The sequence below is a fragment of the Orbicella faveolata genome, unplaced genomic scaffold (assembly GCF_042242905.1).
Source record: "Orbicella faveolata isolate gen_17 unplaced genomic scaffold, um_ofav_v1 contig_26, whole genome shotgun sequence".
Taxonomy (NCBI): Eukaryota; Metazoa; Cnidaria; class Anthozoa; order Scleractinia; family Merulinidae; genus Orbicella; species Orbicella faveolata.
The window spans coordinates 18413660-18436064 of record NW_028301554.1 but is presented as its reverse complement, the minus strand read 5'-3'; the positions used below and the strand labels follow the sequence as shown (position 1 = coordinate 18436064).

The 22405-nt window shown below is 38.5% G+C and overlaps 2 protein-coding genes across 2 annotated transcripts; one reads left to right on the top strand and one right to left on the bottom strand.

The window, feature by feature from the left end:
* The first annotated feature begins 3705 nt into the window (after positions 1-3705).
* Positions 3706-11358, top strand: LOC110040035 (bcl-2-like protein 1). Its single transcript, XM_020745222.2, has 3 exons — positions 3706-3821; positions 3931-4479; positions 7135-11358. The coding sequence occupies exons 2-3, from the start codon at positions 4051-4053 to the stop codon at positions 7246-7248; spliced, it is 543 nt and encodes a 180-aa protein (XP_020600881.1). The 5' UTR covers positions 3706-3821; positions 3931-4050; the 3' UTR covers positions 7249-11358.
* A 350-nt stretch (positions 11359-11708) lies between these two features.
* On the bottom strand, positions 11709-21934 carry LOC110040033 (uncharacterized). The gene is made up of 10 exons (XM_020745219.2): positions 21060-21934; positions 20512-20767; positions 18633-18916; positions 16808-16964; positions 16317-16602; positions 15716-15833; positions 14227-14364; positions 13875-14000; positions 12937-13296; positions 11709-12167 (listed from the first exon to the last, which is right to left on the bottom strand). Exons 1-10 carry the CDS (start codon positions 21928-21930, stop codon positions 11908-11910), a joined length of 2856 nt encoding a protein of 951 aa, XP_020600878.2. The 5' UTR covers positions 21931-21934; the 3' UTR covers positions 11709-11907.
* Positions 21935-22405: the final 471 nt, after the last annotated feature.

Below are 22405 nucleotides of genomic sequence, written 5' to 3'. Positions count from 1 at the left end.
ACTTTGACAAAGGAAAATTCTTTGACAAAGGAAATTCTAGATATTCCAGTGAACCTTCAACAAGGGATAATAATATTAAAGATCTCTGTTAAATTATCAGCAAAATGGTGTTAACTTGTGAGAATCGTTACAAGCTTGTTGCATGCAAATTTTAAAGAAAATCTAATAACTAGATTTTCTGCAAATAAACAAAACCGATTTTAAAGGCCTGTTTATATTTATTCCTGTTGCCATGGCAACGGCACATACGTCAGCTTAACCATCAAAAAACCAAAGTTTGTGTTGTTAACTAGCTTGGTGCCATTTTTGACGACTGAAGGATCAAGGGTTTTAAAGAAAAAGGTGAATGAAACACAGTTATCAAAAACTGTGTTCAGCCACCTTAAGCATAGCGGTAGTGAGAATGTGCACAGCACAATCTTAAGCACAAGAAGAACAAAACGTTTTGTTCTTGTGCTTATGGTTATGTAAGTGAAACGCGTTGCTGTAAGCATAAGCATAAACGTCCCCCATAATTTGTTGTGGGCGTCCTCACTACCGTTATGCTTTGTATGCTTGTGCTTATGTTTTAGAGTAAACCAGGCTTTAAAAAAATCGCGTCATGGGTGGGCTATTTCTCGACCCTCCAGAAATATTTTTTTTAAAATCTAAAAGTGACGACTTGAGAGGGATTACCTTAGAAATGAGGGCTATGTTGAAGATTAACTCTCTTATCTTTCCTCTTATCTTGACATGACATAGGCCAGTTGATGTTTTGTACCATATACTAGCTGAGAACATTTGTATGTGTCTTAAAAAAAACCAAACTAGCTGTAAAATACAAGCATCTTTAAAATCGAGTGTCCTGTCAAGAGCTTTGATCCTTCATGTTGTAAACCTAGGCATTCATAGTTCCAATCAAGGTTTGCTAAGATTCTCCCAAGTTACCTGGTTTGTAACACTTGTTTGAGAGGCGAATTTTTGTACTTTACGGAAAGACTTCGTCAGATGAGTGGAACAGGTAGTGGGGGTGGGAGTGCAAATGATAAAGAAACTCACACTAGTAGGGTGAGGATGGAGTAAAAACTCCCCAACTTCCCCCCTGCCACCAAGGGACATGGATGATGGGCGTGTCCCAGAGGCCTCGACCCTAACCTCGAACTTTAAAAAGAATAAACTGGTGTAACCACATATGTTCATTTAGCCCCATCGTGTGGGGGGAGGTACTCCCCCATGTGGGCTACATAGGTAAGCAAAGCATGAAAGGGTGTGATTTTTAACCATTTTGATCTGAAAGATGGTCATGGTTTGTGCAATCTGGTCTTGAATTGGGTATGTTTGGTAAGGATTGGGTAAGGGTCAGGCCTGAAATAGGTTAAGGGTTCCAAGAAGCTTGCCCCACACCTGCCCACATCCAATTTTTGTGAGAGAATCCCCCCCCCCCCCCCCCCTCACCTCGCTGGAGCAGGCATTTAGCAAACCAGGGAACAGAGAAGGAAAGAAATCAGCACAGCAAAGAATTAGGCCTGATTTTCTGGGAAAAAGTAACATGGTAACTAAAGAAAAGTCTTAAAAGTAACAAATATATCCATTGTTCTCTGTTTGACTTAAATAAATCAAGCTCAGACATGCAGATAAGTACTCGTGTTTCTCACGTGTAAGAAAAGACAAAGGGATTTTTACCACAAAAATAGATAGAAAAGTGCTTGCACATAATCAAAGGACATGTTCGAAACAAAAGAACAAAGGATGGAAAAGTACACAAATAACATTGACAGAAACAAAGCCGAATTGTTGGCAGAATATTTTTGACACTACTTGGATTACAAAGTATACAGCCACGACGCTGAAGAAATCTTCATCAACCCGGAACTTTGAGCTAAAATAGTGGAGCCCGTAAACAATAACATAAACTGCTGAGTGGTTTATTGTTGTTGAACTGGTTTCGAAATTGATTACAGGTGGTCACGCAAAGTACATAAACAAAACACGTACGCACGAATGACACACGTCCAATTTCCGGCCAACGTTAAATATAATCTTTAGCTGTGTACAAGTTTAGCATTTTAAAATAACTTAACTTATTTTACATCTCCTTATTTTAATAATAGCGGGTCTTAATCTTTATCTACAGCCAGCACTTTAACAGCATTTACAAATGTACAACACAATGGCCAGTATCTATCTGCCTTCTCAGTGAGTTCTCTTCTTGCATGCAAAATCGCTTTGCAAATAACACCGACCATCGCTTATATTTACACCCTGGAATTACAATTATTGCACTAAACTTCTAGCTTTTAAATCACAACTGAGTAGACTTTGAAACATAAAATTGCTTCAAGGGAATTATCCCACGGGGATTTTTCTTAAGCGGCAATTCGAAATCTTTCTATCGTAAGAAAGACAGTTATACGCTCGGCCAATCGCAACTCTGCAATCGACCGTGGCCTTGGCAGATCACGTCCCAAGGGCAGCTTAATGTAAATTGTATAACAATTCCACGTTGTCGATGGCAAAATAAAAAAAAGATAGCGATAAAACGAAGCTAATATCGCATCTGACATAGCGTCGAAGGTTCTGTTGAACTTCAAGTACAATGTACAAGGGAGTTCCTACCGAAACCGTCGAATCGGTCAAGTACAACTTCAACGTAACCTTCTCCCTTCTTCACCGGCTTATCCATTCTTACTGCTCCTCATCTGATATTTGAATAAGTTGTTAAGCTCATCACCCATTGCTTGTAATATCTGGCCGACTTGACGCGGAGTAACATTGTTATTGTTCGACAAAATCTGAAAACTCAATTGCGTCACAGCTTGTTGGCCGTTTTCCACACGGTCTGATGATCGGGCACTGTTCTCGTTTTCGCTCCTTGTGGTTAAATTTTCGGTTTGTCCTGTCAGTGTTCCATCCGTAGTGGCTGTAATTCTGCTCAGTTGCGACTCCATGTTCAAGTCTGTTTACTTTTTCGGCAAAGTAGTTTTTTCTGGTTCCAACCGTTATAAACGTCGACAACAGTCACGAACAAGCACCTATAAACTTAGTTGACGCAGCACTCAGTCGACAAATCGTTCTCGAAATTAAAAAAAAATCTGTACTTCAGCTGTTGACTCTGATCTCAATCAGTGACTGTTCTTGTACAAAATTGTTCTTTTCCGCAGCTCAATCAACCGGCTAGCGGCGAAAACACTTTGCTCCTTGTATTGAAACACAACAGAGCTCCAAACCGTCAACACGATCGCAATACAAACTACGTATCTTCCCTTGGGAGAGGTTTTCGTCTTCCAGTTCAATACCAAACGTTGGAACTGATTTTCGTGAATCGTAAATCAAAGATTCTATTTTTCCGTTCTCGATCTTCTCTCGTCGCCTTCGGAAGTAAATTGAAACAAACAATATGCCGGGCACTTCAGGAAAAAAATTTTTCGGCGAGAAAAAATGTGGTAAAAATAAACCTTGACGCAGCATATAATCAGGTAATCATCCAATCAGAAAGCAGTAAGCGGGGATCTGATTAGACATGTGATAGACGTTTGTTTTGATGGGTTCTGCCGCGAAAGCACATTGTGAACGCGTGTATTGCGTTGCGTCACTTCGCGGGAACACGAGACCATGTTGGTCCAATCAGGATCACCCTGTTAGGACAACACGTCAGATAACACCACTTTCCCACGTGACTTAGCGCTAATCGAAGAGCTCAAAGGCTCTGGGCCTCTGGTATCAGAAATGTTGAGTTGGACCAATGGGAACACAGAACATTTAAAATCCTTTGACAAGGTTATAAATATTCTCCGACATCACCGAGTTCCTTTCGGCTTTTTCGATTGCGGAGATGGAGGAAGGTAATTTCAATTTGTTTGCTTTCGAAAGCACCGACGCTTCTTACTTATTTGCGTTTTCGAAAGTTGCGATCCACTGTTTCATTTTCTCACTATAAAAGTTTACTTGTAGGCCGATGGGGCGAAGGAGGACTTCGCGAAAAGAAGACGACGAAGACTTCATAGTGAGACTGGATACAGTGAAAAGCGCGTGTGGTCTGTAAAAGTAAATGCTTCAAAAATATAAAGCCCTATGGAAAGTCGACTTAAACTGCCCAAAGAGGAAGATTCGCCGGTTGCTAGACAAGCCAAGGTTCTCGCCGATGATTTTATATCGTACAGACTCGGAAATAGCCCTATACCTGTATCACCGACTGCCGCTACGCTACGCAGACTTGCTGACCAAATCGAAGAGCAATACCCTTTACTACTGAACCATTTGTGCCACAAATTAAACATAACGCGGGCAACTGTCTATCAAACGTTTTTCGAGATCGCCAGTGAGGTTTTCGCCGATGGAATAAATTGGGGGAGAATAGTAGCTCTCTATGCTTTTGGAGGCAAGCTGGCGGTGTATTGCGATCAACACCAAATGAAAGAGCTTGTCGCCTCAGTCACTGACTGGGTAGCAAGATACGTTGGCGCTGGTCTCAGTGAGTGGATCGAAAATCATGGTGGATGGGTACGTAACAATTTTAATCGAATCGGTTTTCACTGTCTCATTTTGTTTCGTTTTGTTTATCCGTCTTTGAACCCGATGGTAGCTTGAACCACATTAAAATACCTCGTGGATTTTTTGAAAACCCCGGAGACCATCGATGGAGGTTCGTAATAATTGAAAGTTCTCACGTAAACAAAAGATGGTTGAAGTTTGTGTCGTTTTCAGCTGCTGCAGTAACTGGTATCCATAAATAATAAAAGGGTTTTCTTCTTCTCATTGGTTGCAGGAATGAAAAATACTTTCCAAGATCAGACATTGCTAGTTCCTGAGCTAAAAAAAGAAAACTTGCAAACAAAGACCAGAATTATTAAGGTTTTTTTTTATTTAATGACAACATTTTTAGAATTTTTATCAGTGTTTGAAAAAAATCGTTGCGTAGTTGGAGGAATTTTTAAAATGATTTGCTCTTTTTACAATGAACTCCGACTGTTCAAGCCAATCCTAGAATACCACCCTTGTGGATAAGAAAATAACAAGTGTTTTCCTAAACTGAACTTGTAGCAAACACGAAGATAACGTTTCTCACGAGATTTGTGGTACTGACATGTAAAAAACAGAAGCGTGATTATCTGTCAACAAAAGAAATTGAGTAAACCAATTGCATGTAACCGACATCATTTTTCTGGAATTTTAAGATCGGTATTTAATCAGCAAATACGCTGAGAAAGCAGTTTTGAACGAAGTCTGTAGGTAGAAATGTCTAGCTTGCTTCAGAATTTTATGCTGTTACTTCCTCTTTCCTTCAACTGTGGGGACTTGTCAAGTCTTGTCTTTTCTCTTGCTATCTAGACTCTTCCACTTCATAACACAAATAATTTTAGTAACCACAGCAATGTTCATTGTTATGAGATGTAAATTAACAAAAGTTACTAAGAAAAGTAAACTTTACTGATATTGCTGTTTGACAGAGAATAAAAACTCTAAGTTTAGTCTAACATAGCATCTTTTCAATAACAAACGTTCAATTATCTCCAACTTTGGAAAATAAAGGATGCTTTTGGGGTCACAGAGAAGCAAACCATGCCATAAGTTAAAACACATCTGGAAAATATCGAAACTGGTAGTGAGCACTCAAGGAAATTATGTGTAAGGTGCTCCATGTATTTAAACCTTAGTGTATTGGACTAAAGAGTAGGAAGCATTTTGTGTCTCCTTCAAGTTTTAGTATAACTATCGTGAATGCCGTTCTCTGATTGGCTGCGCTGCTCACTATCTATTCTGCTTTAGTATAAATCTACTACTGTCCTATCACCAATGCTGTTCTCTCATTGGCTACGCTACTCACTATCTATTCTGTGATAGTGAGTAGCCTAGCAGTGACTGCCCTTGATAACAAAATGACGGTCACTTCTTGGCATTTTCCAAGTGTCTGTGAAGAGGATTTAGATAAAGTTTTGAACTACTAGTAGATTTATACTAAAACAATTAGATTATTTGCTCTCGATTTCTATGCATGATAGAAATCTTAATCTAATTGCTAAATGGTAATGAAAGTGGAAGTTTGGTGTGTTTCCACAGCTTTACTTCCAAGTTTCAAAAACTTATGGCAGTTTGGGAGAACTTAGAAACAGAGGGAAAATGTTTCGTATATCTCTAAGAAAACACTGGGAAAAGAAAAGACAAGTGTTAATTTTGATTACCCAAATGTAAATTCCTGTGGGTCAGATCTGCTAGTTGTCAGGTCTACTAAGTTAGTAGAAGTATGGCTTTTAGTGCACGCTTCCTTACAGGGTGTTTCCTAGCACAACTTTATCATTACAGGGTTAATAATATAATGCTGGCTTGCACTTCAGTCCTGCTGGTAGTGCCAACATTCTTCTGTTTCTTCCTGTTGAACCCAAGGTTCTAGAATGGTCTTGCTTGACTTTTCAAAAATGGCATCTCATACTTTGAATTTTTCTTGGAATCTCAATATTCTTCCTAATTAACAGCTCAGAATTTGACGTATGTAACTTCAGAGTGAAACAGCTTAGACTGCTAGCAGTCTCTTTCTTTTCCCGGTATGCATCACATTGCAGTCCTTGGTTTGCAGTTGGGGGATTTTTTGAATATTTCTTTAGAGTTTGGTTTTATTCTCCTGTTGGTTTTTTTTTTTGTTGTTGTTGTTGTTTTTTTTTTGTCTTTTCAAATTTAAGGAAATTAATCATCAAATAATTGTAGCCACAAAACTCCACGTGGCAACATCAAGGATGTCTACATGTACATTGGGAAATATCACTTATGGGTTGAGAAATTCATGGTACTGACTACTTAAGCCAGAATCCATATTTTAATTATGAAGACTGGCATGAGTAATCTGATGCAAGCATGGCACACAAAGAAATAAGTAAAATAAACTCTGCCATCACATATATGGCATGGGGATGGAAGGTAGCCAAATACAAAATGTTTGAAACAACCAGGAATAGACTGTGACAAATCTTGTTTAGAATCTGTGGGTCATTCACTTCTCTGAGAGACATGACAATTGCAAGAAACTTTTTCCTTTCCAATCCCCTAAAAAGGGATTGTAATAAAATCCATGCATTACTTGCAGTTTCCTTCTTATGCACAAAATAAGTTATCGTTAATTTTAAGAAAGTGGTGTTTACTGAAATTCTTAAATGTCTCTTTCAGGACGGTCTGGATAAACAGTTCAATGAGAAAGGCCAAGAGGGAGCATGGTGGAAAGGTGTTTTTCTCACTACTCTTGGACTTGGGACATTAGCAGCTTTTATGTACAGCCGATGAATCACAGAATTCAGTGATGTGTGTATGTGATTATTTAAGTTTGGATTACTTAACTTGCACTAGTGTGTTTCCATAATCTACTGTGCATGGTGTTTTACAGTAGGTTACCAGATTAAGTTTTTAGGCCTGTTTGGGTTTAAATTTTTAATACCTTTAGCTGAACATATAATTTTTACATCTGATCATAATTACATGCAGTTTAGACGGCATTTAAGAAAATTGTGGTCGAAACCAGTTAAAACCAGTGGCCACACTGGTGTTACTCCATCAGATCTTAATGTGGTCTATGAAAACTGGGGCTCATCCATGATTGAGCCTTCTAACTTAGACTTAGTTTAATTAAGTCACTCAGAGTGTTTTGTGTTATTTTCTTCAATTTTATTTCCCTTTTCCTTTTGTGGTCTTCCATGAAGGGTGTGGGTTTCGTAAGTTTTAAAATGTCCAAAGGGGCATAATTTTGATACGTTTTATCACGCTTGCTAATCCCATAGTTCTTATCACCCAAATAAGACTGGCTGGGGTGTTCATTGTTACATTGGGTTAACCTGTGATGGACTAGCATCAGTAGCAATATTCCTCAGAGGCTTGATGTTACCTAACTAGCATAAACCCTAATGCTGTGGGCCATGTTGGTCCAAGTGCAGATCTTACCTTTTTAGGAAGGTGATCTTGTACAAGAAACTGGCCAAGAGAATATTGAGAAATCTATACAAATTGCAGCACTTTTGCAACAGATACTTTGCCTTCAAGAACATCCAGTAGGTTTCCTCCAACCAAAGACCTGTCACCTGGGGCATTTTGCAATAACATGTTGGAAAAAGTACTTTCAACAAAATTGTTGTGATGTTAATTTAAGTTTCGTAACTTTTTCTTCACTTTCAAACTTTCAAAGTGCTAGTTCTTATCTTTCTAATTTTCAATAATTCTCAGAGTATTCCTCTGAAGTAATACAATTTCTTAAGCTGAGAAACATTTTTATATGGAAATTGCTTCAGAGGTTATTTATGGTAACGTAAATATTATTTATAACCATGAGTTGTTGATGCAAGTGCAGAAGCACCGACTTTGATTCAAAATTTTACAATGATTTTTAAAATCATGTATTCAAGATGTTTGGACATCTTCTTGATCACAATAATGTGGTAAAAAATTATTGTAGTTAGAAATTTAAACTTTACTGAACAGAGACTATTTAATTAAGGATGTTAATTGTAGCATATTTCCAATTTTCGTTCCATAAATAGAAGTTTTAATATATAATTTAAAGGCTCTGATCATCTCCCAGACTTCAGTCTGTTTGGTTCATTCAACAATGTTAATACAGTGGAATTCCAATGTTTTAAACTCTTGATTATTCAAATCTTGTGATTATTCAAAGCAATTTTTCAATTGTTGGCAAAAAATCCAAGGAGAAAGTTGCCCTCGACTTTTAGAACCAATTTCCTTTCCCTAGGTAGTTAAAAATCAGGTTCCCACTGTAATAATACTAATTCACTGTAGCTGTGTTATGTGTATTCTTAAGCACATGAAAAGAATTGTAGGCCTTTCTTGGCCATTGACACAACATATTCAAAGTTCTGGTCAACTTATATTTTAGTTAGACTGGATTATTGGTACAGTAGAGTTTATATCTACTATTGTAAAGATATATTTGCCTTGAGCAAATGGCAAAATGTAAAATATGTTTTACTGCATCAACATGGTTTACATGTAGATGAGTGTGTGCAAGGGGACTTAACTAGCAAACTGATAAATCATCCATTGTTTATCTCACTCTGTGCAAAAGTATTGATATAAATCTCTGGGCCAAGCCATAGTATTCAACCACTAAGTAAACATTTTCCATTCAAAGGTCAAGTGCAAATTCAAGCCAGACAATTGGACCCTCAAAAAAAAAAACACAACTAAAAAGGTACATTTTTAACACATGGAGTAAGACACTACTAGTTAAAAAATCTCATTTGGGGCTATGTGCAACTACATGTACATGTATTAACATGGAAAGAATTAAAACTACAAACCGTAAAACAAACAAAAAAATTATTATTAGCATTTCACAGTAGACAATAATACTATAGCTATCTCATTAATTTGTGCTGTCTGTTTGGCCACTTAAGGGAAACTAGGGATGTAGGAGCAACCTCCAAGGGGGCGGGGGGGGGGGGGGGGTTCAACCTACAAGGGTTACCTGTCACGTTAGGATGAAATTCAGTGCTGTGTATAAAGTAGGTAAGCAAACAATTAGAGTAATTGAACCAAGCAATCAACCCTGGAACACAAACAGTCACAGTGACCCTTCTTCGAGGAATAAATGTAGATGTAAAGTACAAACATCAATAAAGTGACTCTGGATCAAGTAGTCTGGGTTTGGTACCCTGACTGGGGTTCTTACAATGTGTTCTTGGTTAGGATGACAGTTAAGACACTTTTCTCTCACACTGCCTCGCTCTTCACCATGATGCCAAAGTGAAGTTCAAAATTCTCTACCTGGTACAGACACCCCACTAGTCAGAGGATGTAAGTGTCCATCGGTGGTTTGAATGTATGCCTTGAGAAGTTTACATTAAGCTAATGATCACACAGCTCAATAAGCCTTACTTGCCTAGACTAACTTAAATTATTTTAGTTATTTCAAGTACTATAATCTCTTTTTAAGAGTTGCCACTAATTAGTATACAGTAGGTAATTGTATGAATGCAAGTGTAGTTAAGGATTTACAATACAGGTGATATTTGAAAATTCTCTCAAAATTGCAGGGACCTCCATGTATAGGCAAGGGCAATTTTGTAGAATTTTCAATCAAGAGTAATGTAAATCATTGATTGCTCGATCTTTCATGCAATTACTCATTTATTATACGACTGAGAAAATTGCAAACATGTGCGCGTTTATTTGTGCTGCAGCTCAAATTAAGGATTAACAATAAATTAGTATGCTCTCAGCCAATCACAGTGAAGTAATTTTCTCAGTCACATAATAAATAGTGGAATTTAATACCAGTGGCACTGAAAGATTATGAAAAATATATTGTTTTCAAATATGTTGTAAGGGCTGGTTTTCCCATCAATTTTATTTATTTTATAAGAACACAGTTTTATAGAGCTTAATTGTTTCCTATCCTAAAAGTGTGTTTGAAATATGTTGGAAAATGTAAGTCTTCAATCATCTAGGTTTATTTTAATCATAATACAGCATAGACATGTGGGTAGATCAAGGGGTTGGAGTCAACTTTGTGACAAAAATGTTTGGACCTTGTTAAGTCCAAAACATTTTTTAACAGTTTCCACAAATGAACTTTTGTTACGCAAGTCAAATAAAAATGGATGACTTGGCTTGTTGACTGAAACTGGCTAATCCATTAACACAAAAGAAGCTTGGATAGTTAAAAAAGTGAAGATTTTGTTTGGACATCTGCTGGTAAGATTGGATTGATCAGTTGTTTGATACAACATTTATATTTTAATAACATACTGCTAAATAGAAATACACTCTGTTAAACTGCTTCTGCAAACTGCTATTTGCATTCTTAAAAATGATTGTCTTAGGTAACACATGTCTGTAATGTGGCAGTTTCCTAAAATGACCTTGGCTGAGCACTATCATTTTGTTTGCAGTGGTGGTGGTAGTTAAATATAGGAAGTTCAAGTGAATGATAAAAGTAATGGCAACAAGAAAGTTGCAATAACATTGTTATGTACATCATGCTACATTTTCTTTTTTGTCCTCTTCAAAACAACAATCCTGTGGTGATTGTCACTGGCTTCTTTTAGGCTTGATTTTGCCCTTTACATATTCAGCAATATGACAGTTACTTAAGACGGCTGAACAGAGTAGATCTAGATCATTACAAAACCTTTACACAAAATAGATCATGATTTTTGATACAGCTTGCCCTTATTGTTTCAACTGTGGTTGCTTGAACTTTCTTATATAGTTGCACCACTATATTACTATCCAGTAACATTTGATTTCAAGGAAAGCCTGCCTTTAATATACATGTGGTGTATAGGTAATTTAAAATTGTTGTAGTTTAGAAATTGACCTTTTTTGTCAGGGTATGAATGCTAATGGCTGCACTCTTGGTACAAATAAACATGTATTCATCAAGCATGTCTGTGTTGCTTTGATTATGTGTGAAATGGTTATAATTAGCAGACAAGGAAATGGCTACAGCACAAATATTGTGTCAAAAACAGTTTATAAAATACAACATGAAGTTTTGGGTGAAGTGGATATTCAATTAAACAACTGTTGTGTGTATCCTAAGAGATGGATATAGATATGTACAGATCAGTGCAAAAAGACCCAGTTCAAATAAGTTCCTCTAGCAGATCAGGTTTTTACTAAAAAATACGGTAAATAAAATATAATTGGTTAAAAAGTTGATCATCAGCTTGCAGATCTTAGTTACATGTATTACTCTGAGAGAGTTTGCAAGTCATAACCAAGTTGCATAATGATATGATTCCACAAAAATTTAATGTTTGGAACCAAAGCACAATCTGTAATTACACAAATGGCACATGGCTTCTGTTGGCCATATCTGTTGCAATTATGCAAACCAGGGCCTTGAGTTGCAAGCAATTGAATCATGCTGAGACAATTGTTTCAATATATTAATTCCAAAACATTGAAACTAGAGATGATGTATAAATACAGCTACCCCTTTTCTGTTGTCAAAATGGAAGCTAGAAGTTGTGTGAATTGCTCTGTATGGTATATCTGTTCAAAAACTGGTGATTTGATGCGAGCCTCCTCAATTGTAAACCAAGCACACTCCTCATGTACACTTCCCTGAACATAAGGGGACTTTGCTGTGATCAGTTCTTGTTTATCCTCAGGCATGGGCGTGGTCAAAGAGCCAAGTGAGTTGTCACAGTTATTTGGTGTTGAGGATATTCCTGGCAAGAGGAAGGTGTCTGCCATAACAGTAAAATAACATAAACGTTACCATAGTGATAACCCATTACTGATTACATACACCAATCAAATACAAACTTCTTGCATTTACAATGTACAGTGTGTATGTATAGTGGTTTTATTCCCTAGCTCAAACATTTTCTCAAAATTCGCTATGGACACATCGTTAACACACCATGACAATTTGGATGGTCCCTTCTTGATGATGTCTGTACCTTAACAGGGTTTCACTCTACTTACATTATAAACCAAGAATATAGAACTGTTCAATTCACCCATTTCAATCTATAGCCATCCTACAGCATTTATATTTATGGTTGAATGAGCTGGTAAAAGCATTTTAAAACTGCATTCATGACTCCTTGCAAGTTAGTTAAGTAGCAACTAGCATCTTGTTACAGGCATTTCTGTAACCAGTCTTAACAAGGCAAACAAGAACATGAGAGTTTCCTCTTGAAACACACAGAGTATCAATGCATTCTAAAGAAAACATTCAAGTAATTTGCTAATACAGTTGAATCCCAATTTCTCGAACCCTCATTTTTTTTAAGCTCCCAATAACTCGAACCAAAAGTTGTTTCCTCTCTTCAGGTGAACACTGTAAATTATTTCAACCCTCAATTTCTTGAGCTATTTCAATTTTTTTCCCCTTGGAGGTTCAAAAAATCAGTATTCCACTGTATACTAATCCTACATTAGCTCAACCTTGCCTTAGGAACTGGGAGCTGGAAGATTGTTGTTAAGATAGTGGCCAGAATGACCCCTCACCTTGTGGTCCATGTAAGCTTTTGTTGTTCATCTCATACTCATCATCATCATCATCATCATCATCATCATCATCATCATCATCTCTCTTGCGCTTAATGCCCCTTTTCTCTTCTAATACTTCTTCAATTCTACTAGATGTACACTGTTCAATGTCAACAGAAACATTTTTTTGGTCTAACTGTAAGGGTTCATTGGCAATATCTTTTTCCATCTCCCTGTTCAAGCTGTTAGAGTCTTCTTGGATGCCCTTTTGAAACTCGTACAGGTCCTCCTCACCCTTTTTGTCATCCTGTCTTTTCTCAACTATCTCTTGCTCAGATGATGTGTCGAGAGCAGGAAACTTTGGAAATGAATCTTCCACTGAAAGTATTCAATAATAAACTAGAGGTCAATGAGATTGTCTTTGGTGTAAAAAGAGGAGTATAATATAACTAAACAAAATGGGACTATGTCATAAGTTGAATAGTGATATAGAAAAGGCCAGAGAGGAAGAGGGACTAAACAGGAGGAATAGTTCAACGTTTCAGAAAATATCCATCCCCCACAAAAGGTTTCTGTGTGCATGTTTTGAACCTGCCACCCAGTATAGCCTTTGACATATTTATATAGCACGTAATGATAACAGAAATGGTTAGTGTGTTACTGTCAGACTTTGGGTCACCTCAAGCAGTCTGGATTTGAGCCCTTGCCAGATCAGTACTGGGCAAGACACACACCTATATGTATCACAGAGCCACTCTCCACTCAGAAGAGTTAGAAGTGTAAGGTAGATGTGAATTATCAGTAATAGAAAGCTTGTTGTTAACCTGCAATGGACAAGCATGTTTCCTGTTAAGGAAACTTGAGATAAGCACAAGCACCAGGCACCAGGCTGCTGAGTTACCAAGCATGCAATGTTTAGCAAGCATCAACTGCATCAAGTGCTGTGCAATACCAACCTCCATCTTTGATTTGCTCTGCTTCACACTCAGTAGAGCTATTTCCCAGATCTGACTCTTGTGACATATTCAGTTCTTCGCTGGCATCTGGCTGATACACATACAGGAAATACTTCACCACATCGCCTAAGTAGGTGACAAAATAATACATATAGGTCTATTTTGGTAAGTTATACAACCTTCATAACATTGCAATGTGCCATACAATTATTTCTGTCATGATTTGAAAACCTATTTTACCTGAACTAATTGAAGAAAAAATATTGTCACAATTGACTTAATAGACACTTTGGGATCACTTGCTTGATCCCAGAAAGCCGCAGCGGGAATTAACTTGCTATTTTATCACTACCTTTATGGGGATTAAAATTGTCAGTCTGTAGCAAGTCAATCCAAGGACTGTTTTTCACTTCATCTATGTCCAACTTAATTCCTGTCTCTTCCTTTAGCTCCCTCACTGCACAGTCGACAGCTGGTTCAATAAATAGGCCTGAAAAAAATCACAACCTTGAAGTACGGAACCAACAATTTGCAGTGTACTTTGCCTTACTGGTAAAGTGGTATTTTAAAAGAGTAAGTGTTACATTGTGTTCCTGGGGTACATATTCTGAATATTATATACCTGTGAAGAGATGTTGGCTGTTCACTTTGTCCAATCAAAACAACAACTTATTCAGATGTTTCAACAACTAAGGCCCAGTTAAAAATTTACAACTATAGCAACCATGCCTTGATACAGCCATGTTAATACTGCAAATTTAACCCATTGACTCCCAGAGCTCTTTGCCAAAAACATATTTTTTGGACATTTTGGAGATTTTCAGGTTGAGTATAGGCCAAATTAGCTCCAATCTACTCAAAAATGCATTTGCAACATGACAGCATGCATTCCTTTCCACTAGCATCACATTTTTATGACATTTTTGCTCAGGCATGCATAGAAATCAAAGTTTTTGGACGAGAAAGTGAGCTACGTCTTTAAGCTTTTTGTTTTTGTTTTTTTAATTTTTTTTTTTTTTGCCTTTCTTTTTTCTCCTTTTCTTATCATTTTTGAGACTGGCAATATTTACCATGGAGCAGCCACGTGTAGTCGCAGGAAATTTTGGTCTGAGTTTTTCACCCAAATTTCTGAGCGTTTTCGTGCATATTTAAGGCTCCATTGAGCCGCTCACTCTGATCTGGGTATCATTGGAAAGATCTTTTCCTCCTGCAGAGGTTGAATATAGATGATGCCAATTTTGGTCGAAGGTGATAACGCCAGAAGTGGAACAAAGGCCAAGGCTCGTCACAGGAGTCAAAGGGTTAAGCCTGGTCCTCAAAAAGTGACCCATTTGTTCAACTGACAAGCTTCCACTTTGTCAAAAATGAATAGTTGTAATGTGTGTTCTTTTCATGAGCTACTGCAAACCAGTTTGACAAACAAGTCAGTGACCAAGAAAAATCCTCACCATGGTGACGTTGATTGAAACAATAATTATTGCCAAAAATACAATGTGTAGATCCAGAAAATATCCATACCTCCCCCACACAAAGGGATATTTTTCCAAGACCCCCACGCCTCTGGAATTTCCAATTAAGCTTGATATACTTCTTTAAATGTTTTGGTCCTAGAGAACCCCCCCCCCCCCCCACCCCCAGGAAGTTCCAATCCCTTCTGTGGGGGGAAGCATGGATATTTTCTGGAACTATGCAATATATAAATTGTTGAGTAGTGAACCGTGAAAACCCATGCAAATAATTTTGAAGGTCATTCAATGAAACCATTGCCATTATTTTGAGAATAAAGGGAATATTTTTAAAGAACATGATAATACATGAAAAAATATGTATTAAAACTAAACCTGTTGAGAGCATTCTGTGTTTGAAGTTTCCTTTTGGAAGACTCCAAGGATGATAGAAATCTTCCGAGTGCTGAACATTACTTGCCTGTCGACGGGCAAGTTCATCCTCTGCTCTAGCCTTGATAAAAGAAATCCTCATTAATGAATTTTCACTGATAGCTACAGTGGAATCCTGATTTTTCAAACCCTCACTTTTTCAAGCCTCTCAATAACTTGAACCAAAAGTCGCTGCCCTCTCCTCAGTCGAACACTGCAATTTTACCCCCGATTTCTCGAACTATCCAATTTTTCGAACCAATTTTCGTTTCCCTTGAAGGTTCCAAAATCGGTATTCCACTGTATTCCAGAACAGGATGGCATTGCAAAAAATGGACAGCTTGAATGGTGAATCAATTTCAATTGATGTTTGGGGCGCTGATAACTTTACTAGTCAATCATTTTATTGGAAATGTCCTTGTTAGGTACATGAAATTTTTCAATATGAAAAAAATTCATCTCAGCTTCAGAATCTGGCCAACCAGCTTACCAGATAGGTTTGTTTCTATCTTAATGGGCCTAAATTAAAGCTTGGTGGAAAACTGTTTCAAACAGTCTTTCATACCTTTAGTAATTCAAGATCTTGTGGAAGAGGAGGATTTAGTACAGAGCACCATCTCTTACTAAACTTCCACATGTGAGAAAACAGTTGATGAAGAGCTGCTTCATGCATTGCAGCAATACTTAGAACCTCCTCTAACATCCATCCACCAATGTGTTCTGTCAAACTTTGAATATCCAGCTGCACAGGGCGGCCAGACACCATGCGACGGAAATACTGTGCTAATGCTGCTGCTACATTGACAAATGCTTGACTGGAAAGATAACGTTTCAGAAGCACCTGGAGTGAACTGAAACCAAATAAAGTGTGATCATGTAAAATTACATTACCCGAATCCTAATAATCCTAACTGTACCTAATATTGCTAACCAGCAATGGCAGTATAGGCAGCACAGCTATAAAAATCTGCTTTCACTCCACTGGATCTAGCCCATTCTATTAAAATTACACTTTCTAATTATAGCAGGAACAAGTTGCATTTGAAATTTACTAACCTTGACTGTGGATCTTGATACAGAAGCACAACACCACAGCTTGTCAACACAGGATCTGGTGTTTCAGGAATGACAACATCAGCACACCTCTCAGCTTGAAGAGCAACTTTACCATGATGATCAGTATAACAAGCATCAAGACCTACTATACGATGACCTACATGTACCACAATATACACAAATATAGAAGTTACTACCTGAAATAATAGTAATGGAATAATTATAATAATAACACTTTTTAAAGTTTACAGTAAACTATTAATAATGACCCAAAATGTTTAAAACATATATGTAGTAAGTAACTATACCAGTTATTCAAAGGCCACAGTACATCATCAGTTTTTTTCCAAAATGTCGCAGAAAACTGCGAGAAAAAATGGACGCGTGAAATCCTGGGGATGAGGAGCGCGCGAAAGGAGGGACTACTGCCTAAGCCCAAGAGTTTGCTGTTTAACAGCCGAGTGATTTTTCGGTGTAGGATTTCTCATCTTGACGTCCTCTTATTATCGCCTGTTGTCAATAACCCTGGGAGACTCTACTCTTCAAGTAGCCAGGCAAAAACATATGCCTTCGTTTCGTGTTCATTCAGCGAAACTGCCAAAGAAGTTTTAAAAGAAGATGGTGAATAAGGCATCTTGTAAAAATTTTTGCTGCGTCTGTAGGTGTAAATCTAAAAGTTATTGCAAAAATTTCAAATGCAGAGTTTCAACCAAGAATTTACATTATGTATTTGACATAGGAGATCATCCAACTGCGGTGAAATGTTTGCCAATAGCAGCGGAAAGTTTCAGGTGAATGTCCGGTTTCAAGTGACAGTCCAGTTCAATCTTTCAAATGGACGGCAGAAAGGCCAAGCTCAGTGAATTTATATTCGCTGACTTGGATGATGCTGTTGTGCGGCAAAATCACTAAAACGCTTGCAGTTAGGGTTGGAGGGGGAAAGCTTTGCCAAACAAAACACTGGATAAATGTAAATCTTTCCAAAGCCTGTTGGCAGATTCACAAAAACATCATGGCTTGCGAAGTGCGATTCCAACACTTCAATTTGCTCCAGTTCCAAAACATTCCTGCAAGACGTCACACGTATCTCAAATGTTGACAACACTTTGTCAATGCTCCTAACATAAGCCAATCATATTTTTGCGTTGTGAGAGCAATGCATAATTCAAACTTTTGGGCTTAGGCGGTAGTCCCTCCTTTCGCGCGCTCCCCACCACCACGATTTCGCATGGCCATTTTTTTCTCACGGTTTTCCTTCATGTCACGCACGATGGACTAAGCGAAAGAGGGACTACTCATAGTCTATGAACATCACTATGGACCAAGAAAAACTAAGAAAATTTGAAAGTACCAGACATGACTATATTCATTTCATTTAAGAAACAAGTTCAAGGAAAGGCTCAGTCGATTAAGTACTGGCTGCAGGTTTAGTTACAAGTCATGAATATTTTCTGAGCTTCCCTTCTCTACTGGATGAGTGTGCTTGTCTCACTATAATTAAAATGTACTCTGATGTGCTCAAGCCTGGAGAATAGCTACTACAGTGTAACTTGTTTGATACGTGTAGCTGGTGGAAAATGCCATATCACCTGACAATAATCAGGGGTGGATCCAGGATTTTTCTTAGGAGGGTCATAGATCTCAGCGGGTGTGCACCTCCTGCACCCTCCCCCTGGATCTACCTTTGATAATGCTTGGGGGAGGGGACATTTCCCTGAGGTTAGAGGGAAAGAGTGGTCTCTATTTGCAGACATCTCTCATACAAGGTGGAAAAGGTCTAAAATATAAATATTACTGATACTATCAGTTAAAATTTTGCCATTACCAGGCTCAAGCAGAACTAGTGACATTGTGCGAGTGTTGAAAATGTTGCAAGTTCCAGGAACTCTTGTACAGTACAAAATGAATGATGACTCTGCATTCCCAACTATGACAATATTTTTCTTCTCCTTCCAGATTTCACCGACTGTCAAGTCCTGCCTGTGTTCTCTTGGAAGAGCAAATGTAGTTCCTTCAAATTTCCCATTCCTCTTTGCAGGGGATTCATTTGGATCCAATTTAAATCTTTTGCTTGCAGTACCTTGTTCCCAAAAGTAATCTGTACCTCCCCTGTTAACAAACATGAAACAAAAAAACAAAATTATTCATCATCATTTATCCATTCTCCAGGTGGAGAATTGGGCCATAAGCTCTCTGCCTCCAGGCTGTTCTGTCCTCCGCAGCCGATGCTGCTGCTGCCCATGTTCTTAAACCTTCCTTTTCCAGCTCCCTTTCGACAGTCCTTCTCCAAGTCTCGCGCGGTCGACCCCGTTTCCATTTGCCTTCAGGTACCCATGTGAGAGCAATTCGTGGATACGAGTGGTGATCCATTCTGAGGATGTGACCCAGCCACGTCCATCTTCTCCTTGCCACTTGCTTGCTTATTGTCTCCATTCCTGCTCTTGCTCTAATCTCCTCGTTTGTTATCTGCATTGGCCAGTAGATCTTTAATATCCGACGAAGGCTCTTATGTAAGAACACATCCAGTTTTTTCTCATCTGTTTTGGTCATTCGCCAGCATTCACAACCATACAGCGATCTGGGCTGTTTTTCCTACCGAGAACATAGTTCTCACATTCCAACATCCCACCTTTACTTTAGTTTTGGGGTTTGTCAATGAGCTGTTTGGAGAATGGGCCCCCTTTCAGCTTTCACCCATAGTTGTCATACTTCCGTCGACCCAGCTAATAAAGGCATCATCTGGGGTCCGGCATGTCGTTGTACTACACCCATTGTAGCCTGTATACATCGAGATTCCAGTTTCCGTAATCACAATGTTTTATGGGGTGAGGTGATTGGCGTCACGCCCAAGCCCCAACCTGGAGGGCCAGGGTTTTTCTGTCAGGGTTTTCCTTCCCTTAGTCACAGATTCCGGTTATTTGAAGGCGCCGAACACTCGCCTTTTGCCACTGTCGCTCAGCTGCTAGCTACTGCTAGCATTACCAGGGGCTACGAAAACGAGGACGTGCGACATATGACTTCGCTGGCAGAGCCTATATTAGACGGAAAGGCATTTCTCAGAATTTACGGGGAGAGTATTGGTGACCCTTGCTAACCCCACTGAGACCTTATACCAGCGCTTAACCGGTATGGTGTATGTAGTAAGGATCCTGAGGAATGCATAGAATTCTTTCAAAGAAATCCAGTAGGATCCCAAACAGGATAAAATGGGATGGGAGCTAGGGGTTTCTGCAAGCAATGGCCTACGACCTAACACATACTGTACATATTGATAAATTTTTGAAGCCACATTTGACAGGCCAATTTTATTGTAAAAGCACCTATAAGAATATCTAACACAGCTTTGTAGAATAGAGCAGTTTTCAATTGAGTGTCATAAAACCATAACCAATTGAAACCAATAAAATATTACTTGTAACCAAATAGAATTCTCAGCTTGTCTCAAACCATAGGACCCTATAATAAAACCAAAACCAAAGTTATTGCCTGATAACTTTCCACAATCAATTGAAAACTACTCTAGCCCCTTGTAACTAATAAAATGCAGTAGTTTATTTGGAGGCTGAATTTGATACCCAATTTCTGTCATGAATCTGTGTGCACTAACAATTTTTTTTTAGCTAAGGACACCTGCGAAGTTTTAAAAACTGTCAAAAAACAGGATGTTGAAAGGCAATGTGTGAGCTTTACAGTTGAATACCTACCATGCATCAAGTTGAGGTCCTTGTCCTCCATGGGAATGTACCCAGGTTCTTTTAAATCCTGTCCCTGCTGTAATGGTCCTTTTTGATTTGTTTTTCCTGGATCCTTTGTTCCTGAAGGCATTCTCTGGATCATTAACTCCAATGGCCAGCAGTGCCTCCCGAGCTGCCAATTGTTCCGCTTGTTTTTTGGAGGTGCATGGTACACTGGATGATACTGTCTTGTCGCCAAAATGAACAAAACTGACAAAACCAGATCCTTGGAAATGAAATTTGAAAACTGACAGTGTTAAAAACTCAGTTATACTCTCTTGTAACCCAAAAAGCAAAGAACTATTTTGGCAATAAGCAAAACAATAATTATTACTATTACATAAAATTAATATGCATGTGTCAACACCCTCATGACTCACACTCGATTTACTCACTGATGCTTAACTTTCCAAGTTGAGGACAAATCACATATGTCAAGGGAGTAATATGTTAACTCATGCTAGAACTTATTACAAAAAGTAGCAGACAGAAGTCTAAAATGAAGTTGAGTAATTTACCATCCCATGAAGTTGAGTATGTAGGTGGTTTGTTTCCTCTCTGCTGACAGTTCTCCTGAAAAAGATTCTTGTAAGACAATGTGGCATCAAACTTTTCTGGAATTGCTGCAGGGCTCTGTATTCCTAGTGACCCGTCAGTTTTAAGTAACAGAGAGCTCCCCTCTGTTCCTTGCTCTGAATTCAGCTGTTTGATGGCTACTGATGCTGCATTCTGTTGGGCTAGTTTTTTGTTAGATGAGATCCCGTCACTCTTAAATTGCTGCCCATTAAAGGTCACAGTGCAGACAAAACCAGAGCCCTCTATTGTAGTCTCATATTTGGGGAGAGCTAGTCCCATTTTCTGCGCTCTTTCTTGGAGGACGTTCTTGAATGATAAAGAAACATTCTTTGCTGCTGAAACTGGAGTCGAGGTAACAGGAAGAAGTGTTCCAACAACTTCTGCCACAGGAGAAATAGGTGGAACCTGACCCAAACCTGTTTTACAAACTTCTGGTGAAGACATTAATGCTGGTGGCTGTGTGTCTTCTTGTGATTCAGCTGCTGTTGATGTTGATACGGGATTCGAGTGTGGACCATCAGAACCGTCATTAGTAGCCAGAGGCGTCTGTTTCCGGTCATCTTGTGATGCATTAGGCTCACCTGTATCAAGCAGCCCTAACTCGCGCAAAGCTACTTTAGCCGCATTTTTTTCTGCTTGTTTCTTGCTACTAAACTCAGCTTCACTGGTAAAAGTCCGCCCCAAAACGGTCAAATTAGCCACGAAAACTGGACTGAAACCCTGCACCCTCTGCGCACAGCTGTATTGAGGAAGTTGGACCTTAGCTTTTTGGCAGTGAATTTGTAAAAGACTTTTGTAATTGTTGTCCGACATATTTTCAATTCAAACTAACTCCTGAAAGCCAGGAATTTTGGGCTAGTCACTTAACTTCACAAATCGACAAGGGAGACATTTTCTGACTAATTCGCAAAAGTATGCGCATTCTCCACTCTCAGAAAAAGGCATAGTTTTGCGGTCAAAACTCCTCCACTCTGGCCGCATCTAGCTGCCATCTTTGTCTTGCAGCCCATAAAGCATGATGGTTATGAAGAGTTTTATCTCCACCGGGGTGTAGTGGGGGTAAAAAGACACTGCATGGATTTTAGAATTTTATTCTTTTAGTTATTATATTTTTTTGCGTTTTTAGCAACTTTAAAATTGATCCAGATTGTATCCTAGGGTAACGTACTTCCAAAAAAGAGACAACAAAAACACGCTAAAACTATTCGTTTGGAAATTTGAGGTTGTTCTCAAAGGTTATTATGATTGTTAAATAATTGTTATGAAGTTCCTTAGCCTTGGTATTCCA